This window comes from Etheostoma cragini, chromosome 7 (assembly GCF_013103735.1).
Source record: "Etheostoma cragini isolate CJK2018 chromosome 7, CSU_Ecrag_1.0, whole genome shotgun sequence".
NCBI classification, from domain to species: domain Eukaryota; kingdom Metazoa; phylum Chordata; class Actinopteri; order Perciformes; family Percidae; genus Etheostoma; species Etheostoma cragini.
In genome coordinates, this window is record NC_048413.1 from 1,697,640 (window position 1) to 1,709,722 (window position 12,083).

General features: G+C 41.7%; 1 protein-coding gene and 1 long non-coding RNA gene across 2 annotated transcripts; one reads left to right on the top strand and one right to left on the bottom strand.

The window, feature by feature from the left end:
* Positions 1-2,866: 2,866 nt before the first annotated feature.
* wdr13 (WD repeat domain 13) lies at positions 2,867-10,033 on the bottom strand. Its single transcript, XM_034876633.1, has 10 exons — positions 9,824-10,033; positions 9,197-9,284; positions 8,839-9,070; positions 8,321-8,430; positions 7,936-8,066; positions 7,522-7,829; positions 6,319-6,499; positions 6,038-6,179; positions 4,171-4,289; positions 2,867-3,439 (listed from the first exon to the last, which is right to left on the bottom strand). The coding sequence occupies exons 2-10, from the start codon at positions 9,235-9,237 to the stop codon at positions 3,255-3,257; spliced, it is 1,449 nt and encodes a 482-aa protein (XP_034732524.1). The 5' UTR covers positions 9,238-9,284; positions 9,824-10,033; the 3' UTR covers positions 2,867-3,254.
* Positions 10,034-10,910: 877 nt separating this feature from the next.
* On the top strand, positions 10,911-12,067 carry LOC117947580. The gene is made up of 4 exons (XR_004657269.1): positions 10,911-11,056; positions 11,190-11,221; positions 11,322-11,391; positions 11,603-12,067. It is a non-coding gene; the product is annotated as an uncharacterized LOC117947580 (long non-coding RNA).
* Positions 12,068-12,083: the final 16 nt, after the last annotated feature.

Consider the following 12,083-nt stretch of genomic DNA (forward strand, 5'->3'; position numbering starts at 1 on the left):
CCTCTGCACCAGGCTTTTCAAGCAGCAGCGGTGGAATCTTTAGTGTAAAGCGAGAAATGGGTTTAAGGCGGTATCCATTCGCTCAATAGACCAAAAAAAAACATTTCATTCTTTAAATCTCAAACATATGCATGTGGTACAATATCTGGATGAATACAAGTTGATTTTTAAAGAGTATCTGGATTCCACTCTACAAGAAGAACCACTAGTGCCGATAATAGAAGGTATTTTCAATGTTATTGTTAAGGGTTGACTACTCTGCATGATAAGGAACATAAATCACATAAATACTTCTGAATATCTCACACAGATTCCACGTGTATAGCAAACATTATGCAACCAACCACCGCTTATGCTTCTTACATTATAAAATAAAACGGGAAGTGGGGGGATAATGTAATCCATTTATTAGAGCCTGATTGAAATCCAGCCATCGTATGATTGTGTATTCTCTTCATGAACAATTAGCCTACTGTATATCCTGATTCTGAATGAGGGATGATTTTCATTGTCTTTATTTGCGCGCCTAGACTGTGGCTGATGAAAAAGATGTTTCCATACTGAACAGCATCAACTGTGAGAACGTCTGCTAAATAGTCCAGGTTGTATCCGACCATGCCTCTGCCTCACCAGAACTGATGTTGAAGATTCATCTGAAGCGCTTATTTCTATCTTTCCAACAAAGGCCATCATACTCCTCGTGATCCTCGCCTACTGACTGTTCGGAGGATGCAGGGTTGTTGCATTAGGGCACTCGGGTTCACCGGAGCAGAGGTTGTGTGTTGCTCTTGGATAGATATCCTTTTTTTAAATCATTATTAGCACCTTTCCTGCTTGTTTGAAACAAAGCCTCGTTCTGACCTTCCAAGACAGCAACCATTCATTGTGCTTCACACCCACACAGCCACATTTAGACGTCACAATGCTTCACCAGCACCAACCTTGAGAGGAAAACAATCTCAAGTCTGAAGGCGCTGCATTTGTTCATTAATCACACTGTACATAATGTGTTTTAACTGAAATGACTGATTCCCATGCACACCGGTGACTTTTTTTCCACCCTGTTTCCACCAATTTTAAGTTCACTACGTGCGTAGATTTTCATGATACGTGAGTCTGACAACACAATAGTAATGTCTAATATTTAGAGCTGACCTGGGGCTAGAAAACTGAAATGTCTACATGTGAAGGAGCTTCAATGTGTGATCCATCAGTGGTTCCTGAACTGGAATTCAGGATCCGTCAAAGGGTTTCAAGTATTTGAGGGGACACCCAGACCCTTCTGCTAAACAAAATCATGTATATTTCCAATACCTGATACTTTGACTTCTTCTGCCTCTAAAAATCATTCAAATGAAACAATGTCAGAAAATTAAAACTCACTCCATGGTTGAACGTCTTGATTCTAAGACCATGAGTGGCCACAGGTTGACATTACTTTATTTTAAGGGATCACGGTCCAAAAAGGTTGCAATATTGATATTTACTGTACAGTGTACCTGCAGCTAACTACAGCTTGTATTCTGATATATTTGACCTAAAACATCAATATTGACAGTGTGAGGACATTACAGGTTTTTACTGGTGGGGGGATTTAAAGTCCTATATTGTAAAAAGTGAGATTTCCATGTATTTCTTTCATTGAAGTGTCATACAAATACTGTAAAAGTATCAAAACGCTCAATCCACAGAGAAATGCACACGGCCGTATTCAGAAACAGGGCCTTTAAACGAGCCGTCAAGACTTTGATACGGTTTGTGACATCACAACTATACTATAGATACTATATAAAGAGGTAGAAAAAACTGCTACAGTCATTCTCTGGAACGCAGATGCAGAAGACCCTGAAACACTGACCAATCAGAGCAGAACTCTCTTTCAGGGAAGAGACTGGTGCTAAAATAAAGCGTCTAAGACAGAGGATGAGTACATGTATCTTCAGACGGACAGAATGAGGAAAAATAATGTTTTGAGCATTAAAGCATGAAAAAATGTCCAAGTAGACACAGTAGCAGTAGCACACTGAAAATGTCAAATATTACTGAACCTTGAAGACCATATACTTTCAGTCTCAAAACCAAAATGTCCATATCTTCTCTCAAAACACAAAATTACAGATCAATCGCCCAGCTTTGAATGCAACAGTACAGTCGTGTCCTGAATAATAGCAGTGTGTTTAAAAAAGTGGATAATGCTCTAAATCCTTAGAATGGCCTAGTACCAATGCATTTGGGAACACTGCATATTCAATTCCTAATCAAAACATGACCAATATAGCAGTATTTGAATTTTCCAGGACAAACTCAAACATTTACTGTATAAACTGAAAAATGTCTCAAGGGTATTTCAGCCCAGGACCATTGAACTACATTCCACAATTCCTCAGAAACGACATTTATGATGTCACCCCACACGTTTTCTATGGGACTAAGGTCCGGGGACTGGGCTGGCCACTCCATAACATCAATCTTCATCTGGAACCAAGACTTTCCTCGCTCACTGGTGTGTTTTGGGTCATTGTCTTGGTGAAAGACCTATTTCAAAGGCATTTCCTCTTCAGCATAAGGTAACATGACCTCTAGTATTTTTATCCAATGAAACTGATCCATGATCCCTGGTATGCGGTAAATAGGCCCAACACCACAGTATGAGAAACATCCCCATATCATGATTTTGCACCACCATGCTTTACTGTTTTTACAGTGTACTGGGGCTTGAATTCAGTGCATGAGGTTTGTTGGACAATTTTGCTCTCATCTTTCAAAATCTTTCGTTTCAAACATATTTAGTAAAAAAACACCCCAAACAAAGACTGCTGACAGCTACAGTAGTTTATTCTGTATGTGCATTAAATAAATTATATCTCACACACACACACACACACACACACACACACAGAGAGTTCAATGTCATGCATATGGTCTCAAATGCAAACAGGCAATTGCCAAACTGAAAGCAAGTTACACTTGATTACACTGCTTGAGTTAACAGTTACATAAATAGTGAACTAGATCTATGCCACAGGGACTGTCAGTGTGATACAAAGAGTTGGACCTGTTTTCTCTGATTACGTTGTATCTTTACATGTATTCAGTCCTATCATCACACATACACACAGTTCTATCTGATTGCACTTACATTAAACATGTAATGCTGCCTGTTACATTCCAGTGAAAATCTACAGACTGTTATTGGACGGTTATGGAGCGGCAGCGCCGTTTGCATGGAGTGGATGGAAGCGTTGGTGGATCAGTCACTTCTGCTCCCGCCTCCAGATGATGACCATGCCGGTGGAATCGGCGGATGCCAGTAAACTCTCGTCACAGTTGAAGCTGACATCCAGCACCGGTCCCCCGTGACCCTGTAACTTGTTCACTATTGCCTTGGTATTGCGCTCAACGTCGAAGAAGTAGACACAGGCATCCTCGCTGCCAGTCACTGTGTCGGGAGGGAGAATCAGAAGGTCAAGAGGTTGAAAGGGTGGAGAGAAAATACAAGGACAACAAGATAAATAAATGATGAATGGCTTATACACATAACAATATAACAATTCATTTTTGATTGAAAAATGGGTATCTTAAAAGTTGACACTGCTCCTAAACAATCTTAACAATTCTTCTTTCATTTGAATTTCTAGCAACACTCCAGAGATCCAGATGAGGCCACTTCTCTGCAAGTTCATGTCTTTATTGAAAGAATGTAAGCAACCATGTTGCAAAACCTCAGTGGCTGGAAGGAAGATTCTCAATGGTATATTATTGAGTGAGACGCTTCTGGTAATTCGGGCCACAAACCTGATAATTTAAACACTGACGAGCCTTGAATGAAATGAACTGTTGATTGATTAAAAAAAAAGTGAGGCTCTGAGGTACAGCGGTGTTAAATATTACAGAAACAGCGTGCTGCATAACTTTAAACAATTGATTATATACTGTAATTCTACAACCTTTTGGTAGACGAATGCTTCTACAACGCAATATATAACAATATAAATCACTCAGAAATACAGCTAACAAAAAGGTAGGTTATTTGCTAAACAGGTTGCTATTTGGGTTTTTCTTTTAATCCAAAAGCATATCTTTTTCACACTATATAGCCTGTAGCATATAATGAACTGTGCCTAAGTTTCTATTCTAATTTCACAGCAGGAAGAGAGAGAGACTTCTTACCCACACAGGCCCCCTGTCTGAAAGACATAAGGGGGCAGAAGATGCTGTGAACGTGCTGGGACCCATGCTGGATAGGGAAGCTCCTCTTCAGCTGTAGAGTACCATCATTGTCCACCACCCTGCCAACAATGTCATCACATATTCACAGACATGCTACACCAAGGAAGATGGCTTTACATCATATCTCAGCACAGCAGAGACAAAACTAGGGATGCAACGATTATAGATTTTGCTGGTACAATGATAGTCTGACGAATAATCTCAGTTTCTCGATGCATTGATTAACATCACAACACAACTAAGGTATAAATTCACATTACCTTTTTAATGTGCTATTTATTCGACATGACATCACGACTTTGAGTAAACTTACACGCTGACTTTCTTAAGCCAAGTGGCTTGTTAACTGTACGCATTTTGAGCTATCCACGTGTATGTCTACACTGTACACAGCGGGTGTAAACAAACACGCCACTCGGCGTGTTCTCGCGACAAGAAAGACGGTCGGGTTTAAAAAAATATGACGTGCAGGCGCGTATAGGAAAAGAATAATGGGGTTGGCTTTTAGTAAAGTTGAGTTTAGGAAACTTTTTTTTTTTTTGACTATGTCTCTCACAGTGGACATGCACCAACGATGACAATTTCAGACCCCTCCATGGTTTCTAAGTGGGAGAACTTGCAAAATAGCAGGGGAGTTCAAATACTCATTTTCCTCCCTGTAGGATCGCTATGGCTTATCCATTGTGCACGTATACATATTTAAAGACTTTCCGGTAAAAAGTACATTTCTGCGATCGGCACTTTAGTTTGTGAGATTAGGCAGCAGTGGCGCAGTGGTTAGTACTTCTGCCTCACAGCAACAAGGTCCTGGATTCAAATTCAGGTTGTTCCGGTCCCTTCTGTGGGGAGTTTGCATGGCATTCTCCCTGTGTTTGTGTGGGTTTCCTCCCACCATGAAGACATGCGTGCTAGGACTACAGTTGAAAATTACATTTACAGAAAAGTTCATTAATGTGCATTGTCCTAAATCAAATAAATCAATCTACTACTACTACTACTAGTACTATTTGTTACTGACTTAATTAGGTTTACACCAGGCTTATCCGTCAGTGCTTTATGTTGACATGGTAAATATTACATATTTACGAGACGTTCAACAAGTCACTGTGATTGAAGTAGTTTATACATAAATGTCAGTCATATAAACCAAATTTAATCAGTACAATATCATACAGGCCTGAAAATAACTGTTTGTTTAATTTATATAATATTGGGTTGACTTTGTGAATAATACAGCAGATAAAGAGCTCAAAAATAATCAAATAATTAGTTCAGCCCTAAGCGTTGTGTACCACTGTAAAGGCAACTGAAAATCTACCGTTAACATGAACACAGGCTAACGCTAGCTGTCTGGTAACGTTAACAAACTTGCAATTAACAACAACGTTGAACAATAAAGTCCCCGGCAAGCTTACCAACTTGGGTTTAATTCCACGTTCCGGATGCAGCTGTCATGAGGTCTGGGGCTGGTGGTTCAGGGTCTGGTTCTGCTCTGCGTTTTCCTGGTGTTTGCTTACTTGATGTACCATTCAGAATTTACAGCATTATCCCAACCCAGGACACCATTGTACATTGCTCTGACAGTCAAGAACTTGCTATGACCGGCGTCTATAATGTGAAGGTTTAATAAGAACTACACACTCTACTACAAATTACGCGCAGTCAGTTAACACTTGGTGTAGCAGAGCCTTTGCAACTAATTAACAGTGACGTTTTAAAGCGTGGTTAATGGTGAAACTGGTTAAATCGCTGCATCCCTAGACAAAACTGTTGGTTAATATACAGCGACGTGCCCTTCCAGCCTCACCTGTACAACAGCAGCTTATTGACACAGGCGTTGATCAGCAGGGAGGGGTCTCTAGCCTCTCGGCTAATCCAGGACCGGGCAGAGATGCTGCAGATGGAGCTGCCTTCACTCACCACCAGACGCTTGGCTTTGGTCAGCTTGCCTGTGGGGACACACACACACACACATAAATCCTCTCAACCAGAGTCAGCATTCAGTGCATGACTTAAACATTAACTGTAATTTGTGATTCAGTCACTGCACACTTTGCCCTCTGCCAAATGGAAATGTTGTGAGTGTACCTGTGGCCATGTCAAAGAGGAAGGAAAAAATGCTCCCCCTGTCATCACCCGCCCAAAGGATCCTCCCTGGAGCATCAAAGGAAAGAGACAGCACGCGACCTGTCAGCTTACTGGAGCCCCCCTTCACCTTCTTCCCAGTGGAGATGTTCACCACCTGCAGGTGGTGCTTGCTGTTTCCCACCTGCAACACAGAACTGGGAGTGAGGATGTATAATATTTCTTTGGAGGTCTAACACTGTGTAATCCAACAGAACACTACTCGGGCTCAGTGATACTCTGACAGATAGACCTGTTAAACCTGTTCAAACCAGAAAAACACTTTTCTTCCTCTTATAATGTTGTTGTTTGTTATGGGTACTGACTGTCAGTTAAAAAAAAAAAAAAGAACATTTCCCTCATGTTTTGTTTAATGAGCCATAAATGGACACTGCTGCGCACAATCCTGCTTTCATTTTAAGTATTTGCCAGTGAAAAAACCTGAGTAAAAACAAAATGATCCAGGACATTTACCACTTTTGTGTTTAAGTTTATTTCTCATCTGAATTTTTACAAAATGTATGGGTACCATCTAGGGCCACTCCTGAGGCGCCCCTTACAGTGGGGTATTGATTGGTTGAAGTGGGCGTGGCCTATGGGACCCACGTTTGGATTAACAACTTCCACTAAAGTGACTTACTTTAAATTATCAGGGTAGACGTACAATGGGCAGTTGACCTGACTTACCAAATATTACATATGTGGACCATCAGGTGGCGCTACAATGACGTCAAACGTGTTTTTGCCTATGACTCCCACATTACACATTAAAAACCTTTACATCCACGTGTTCACTGAATACAGCTGAGACACTAGAGCTTCATCCTGTCTTAGAATGCGGTTATTGGTTGGGGGTTACACACCCACATGGGGCCCAAAGGCTCTTTGTTGACACCCTCAAACGTCCCGCACTCAGCAAAATGAAAAAAAAGAAAGAAAAAATACCGGCAAAGAGCAAGGTCTCTCCAGATACAGACACCACACACTTCTATTAATTAATGAGTGATGATTGCCAGCGATTGCTTTTGTCAAGTCTATACATTGGAAAAGCATTGCATACCTTTAGGTGCTTAGGTGTTTTCAATGTCATGTAACAGAGTACAAATCCCTTGTGTAAGTTGCTTGCACACTAGGAAAGTAGTACAGGACAATAGAAAAACAACTTACCACAGTAAGGTTGTTATTCATCGGCTGGAAGGTGCAGCAAAGCAACTCGCTGGATTCTGGGTCTCTGACTTCTCGGATGCACCGGCCATCCCCCGTGTTCCAGATACGCAGAGTCCCATCCAGCGATGTCGACACAATGATGTCATTGCTCAGAGACCAAGCAAAGTCTGTGACAGGACCGCCGTGACCTTTCAGTGTCACCTTGACACTGGGAGGAGAGGGAGACAACGTCATGATGGACAGGGTGCCATCCAGGGAGCAGCAAGCAAGGAGGTGCTTGTCATCATTGGCAAACTGCAACCGTGGGACTATAAGAACAAGGAGAGGAGGGGGTCACTGAAATAAATGTTGAAGCTTAATGTATACAAATTGATTATTGAAAAGATATATAGGTTAAACAAATGTTTTACTTACCTGCAGAGTCTACATGTTGGTCAAATATGTGGTGCATGCCAGCAAAAGCGTAATTTTCACTCAAAGTTGTGTCCCCTGCCATGGCACGACTGGCCTCTGCCACAGAGGTAGGCACCAGACTGCCTGGAGGCCTGCAGCCAGAAAAGAAAACCCACTATGTAAGCATATCATAATTACAACACACCTCATGACCCTTTCGTACTGATGACAACTCAATATAAGTGATCTGATCATTACTCCAAACCAGAAGTAGAGCCAGCGAATCCAACAAAATGCAATGGCTCAAAGCAGACATGAATCAAAGAAAATGTAATTGCTAAAAGGCGATAAGACAAGAAGCTGAAAGCGGGTTAAGGACTGCTGTGTGTAGCGTTCTTCTGGGTACCTCTCATCATAAACGGCCCTGTTCATCTGAGCCTGTAGCTGGTAGGAGCCTCTGCTGACAGAGCGGCGGTGACCACGAGCCCCTTGGGTGCGGGGGTCCTCCTCAAAGTCCTGCCCGAGAGGAGCGGAGAGGATAGGGAGGGGAGTTGGAGAGGAAAACAGAATCTCACAGGAGTGAGTGCAAGTAAAGACAGATCTTACTTGTGACCACAAATAATCCTAAAATAACCATCAATAATTTTGGAAAACATATTGAAATTACCATGCATTTTAATTATTGCCAATATACATGGGAACTGCCAGCCGTTTCAACCGAGCTGCTCAGCTTAATATGCATGGGCAACTAAAGTGTTGCTTTGCTATGCAGCTAATTGATGAATGGCTCTCATTAGTTGTATTCTATATTTTCTTTCCAACTCTCAGATATTTTTATATCTCATTTTCCAAATTAGTACAGACACGCCCCTCCTATTCATTCTCTTATATGTTCCCCTCCCTTTCGGTTCATTTGGGTCTGACCTCCATGCGGTCCAGTGTGGTGCGGGAGCTGCGCACACTGCTGGCCCTGAAGCTGCTCTGCTCAGACAGGGGCCCGTAGCGCAGGGCCAGCAGCTGACTGCGCAGCTTCAGGTACTGCCTGCGCAGCCCTGGCTCAAAGCCACACTTGGCGTTCTCTCTGAGCAGCTGGCTGCGTCGGCGGATGTACTGAGTTCGAAACTGTGGAAAGGTAGGCGTGCGGTAAGCATTGTACCTGGGGAGAAAAAGAAGTGACACAGCACACACAATAACTCACAAGTGATCCATAAGCAATGACACGTCTGAATAGCTTCTTCATCAGTTTAGACTATTAAAAGCCTGCTGCATGATTGAGTCTCACCTTGCGTCCACTGCCAAAACCTGCTGCCAAACTGCTGCCATTCCACAAGCACTCTGGGTAGAATGGAAGCCACAGCCAGGGCAGATTCCTGTCAATACACACAACACTCAGTTCATATTGTGTAGCTACTTTAACTAATAAACTTTACATTTGATGCCAGTGTGAAATGACAGCTTTGCTAACTTGAGTGTCACCCCACACCCTTTCATCCGCAGCGTTGAATCCGGTGATGATGCAGAGGCTATTGGCACCACAGATTGATACAGAGCTATTATTTGCTAGCTACGTGAGCTTGACACCAGCACATAATTGTTAAAGTGCACTAAAATAGTCACATGCTACTAAAGAATAAATGGGCTGTGCATGTTTTAGCATGCGGATAGGAAGTAGCACCAAAAGCAGGCCAGCTGACTGACAGCTAACGTCGCAAAGCTAACCAACGTTAGCTAGCTATTAGCAAGTTAGCCACAACATTAGCTATATATCCTCGCATAAAAATCAGTCTTCCACTCATTCTTCCATAGACATAGATAGTCTAGCAGTTGGCAGGTTTATACAGAGTGTGGGACATTTCATTTGTATAACAAAGCCCAGAAACACCGAGGAATACGTGTGGAAACGGCTTACCTTCCTTAGCTTTTCTCCATCGCTGCTTTTCCTGTCAACTCACATGACACGGTGTCCAGCCTACTGGTGTGGAGCCACATGATGAAGATGATGATGAAGATGATGCTTCACAGCGTTTACGTGATTTACTGTTAGAGCAGGAACAGGCGCTGCTTCTTTTACAACAGAATGGTTTCATTGGATAGTAATGCCATTTCTTTTTAACACTCAGTATACTGTTACAAGTTAAAGTCCTGCATTACAAATCCTCATAAAATGATGCAAGTATTCGAATAAATATATATCCTAATTAAAGTACCAAGAGTAAAAGTACTCATCATGTAAAATGACCCATTTCAGAATAACATGTTGATTGATGGCAATGTATCTCGAACATGTAAAATAAAAAAGGCCTCACAGAAAATAACAATATTACACAAACTAGAATAGAGATACCTGAAATGTCGACATTTCCAAAAAGGACTGGGAAGAAGTATACACTTCCACCTCTTCCCCTTAATTCAATTTATTCAATATATACTGTATATATAGTGATATAAGCACTGCAGCTGGTAAAGGTTGGGTTAATTGTAAATATTTATAAATTGGGGGCAGCTTAATTTATAAGTATTTGTATTATAATAATAACGATTATTATGATTATTATTATCATGTATAATTGATTTATTATTTATTAGTTATTATTATGAATGTGCTAGTAACTTCAAAAAAATGTAGTGGAGTATTAAGTGCAATATTGGTATCCAAAAGTAGTGGAGTAGAAGTATAAAGCGGCATAAAATGAAAAATATTTAAGTAAAAGTACCTCAAAATCTTGAATCTCTATCAAATGTCCGATCAACGTGTAGTAAAAAAAAAAAAAAGTGATCACTAAAATGTACTTTGTAAAATAATAAAGCAATCGCTCATGGTGCCAGTGACATGACTAACAGGTTTTCCTGTCATGAACAATAGGTGAACACACAGTTCCAGGGGGTTCACAATGGCAGTATGACGAGGTCAGCTCGGAGGTTTCGCCTGGCTCAGCAAAGACCTCCAGGGCTGCGTGCAGGGTCGTGCTGCTCAGCTGACGGGGCTCTTTGCTTGTTCATGGGTCTCTTTCTCGAAGGGGCCCCAGCGTCAGAGCCATTCACGAGCACGGGCCATAAATGACCGAGTCGAACACCACATTAAGCACTGCATTCTCCGAAATCTGAACTGACTGGAGCACAGCCAAAATGCCAGGAACAAAAGGTAAGCAATGTGAAACATAACGTTAATGTCTACAAAATATGTTGTTTAATTTATCTGGATATGTTAATGTATCTAGATATGTAGCAAAAGTGACTGTTTTCAAATGGAATCTGAATGTTTCCACTATTTTCAGGTAATAAGTCCGACAAGAAGTCAGCTACCAAGGTAGGGAAATCCTTACTATACTTGTCTAAAATACTCCTTTTCTTCTTAATCTGTAATTCTTTGTTGCGTCACTTAGTGAATATTTGCTTTTATTTCCCAGCAACCTCAGAGTCCCAAAGAGCAGCCAAAGAAAGCTGATCAGAAAGGAGATGATAACAAGAAGCAAGGAGGTAAGCATTTATGTGAAGCTACATTCGGCCAGCATGTTATAGTAACCCTGTGAATCGTTATTTCCCAGTAAAAAAAAAAAAAAAAAAGATTGATATAGGCCTTTAGTGGTTTAGGACACCAAAAGATATTTTGTCACATGGAGTTGAAATGAGTTGCCGTGGTTGCCGTGTCCCCAGTGAAGGTGTCTGTCTGTGTTTCGTCCCCTCGCAGGACAGCCGAAGGGAGAGAAGCAATAACTTCCAGGCATTTGTGAAGATGGCTTTGGAGACACTACTCGGGTCCTGCCGTCGTAAACACGGGAGCCCCCGGGGCAAACAGGGCTGAGTGCACCTCCCTTCTGCACCCCCCCAAACCCCCCCCTCCGGAGCCTGCAGACTAGGCTGTTGTGCGGCCTCATAATACTGCATCTGCTCCCATCTCACAGAGGCAGAAAGTGAACCTGATCTCCATCCATCACCATCTGTTGTCCCCCCCTTCCCCACACTGTCCACTCTGGCTTATTAGATGCTCAAAAATAGACTCCAGGTTAAACCGGATCATTGCTATGAGCAAAAAAAACATTTTGTCATCCCTTTGCAATCCTTCCCTAACTCACCCTCATGCAACTTGACTGTCTAACAGTCCAGACATTCTTGTTGTTGTAAATAACAATTAAAACGACTATTTCTTACTGCAGTCCATGTATATCTGG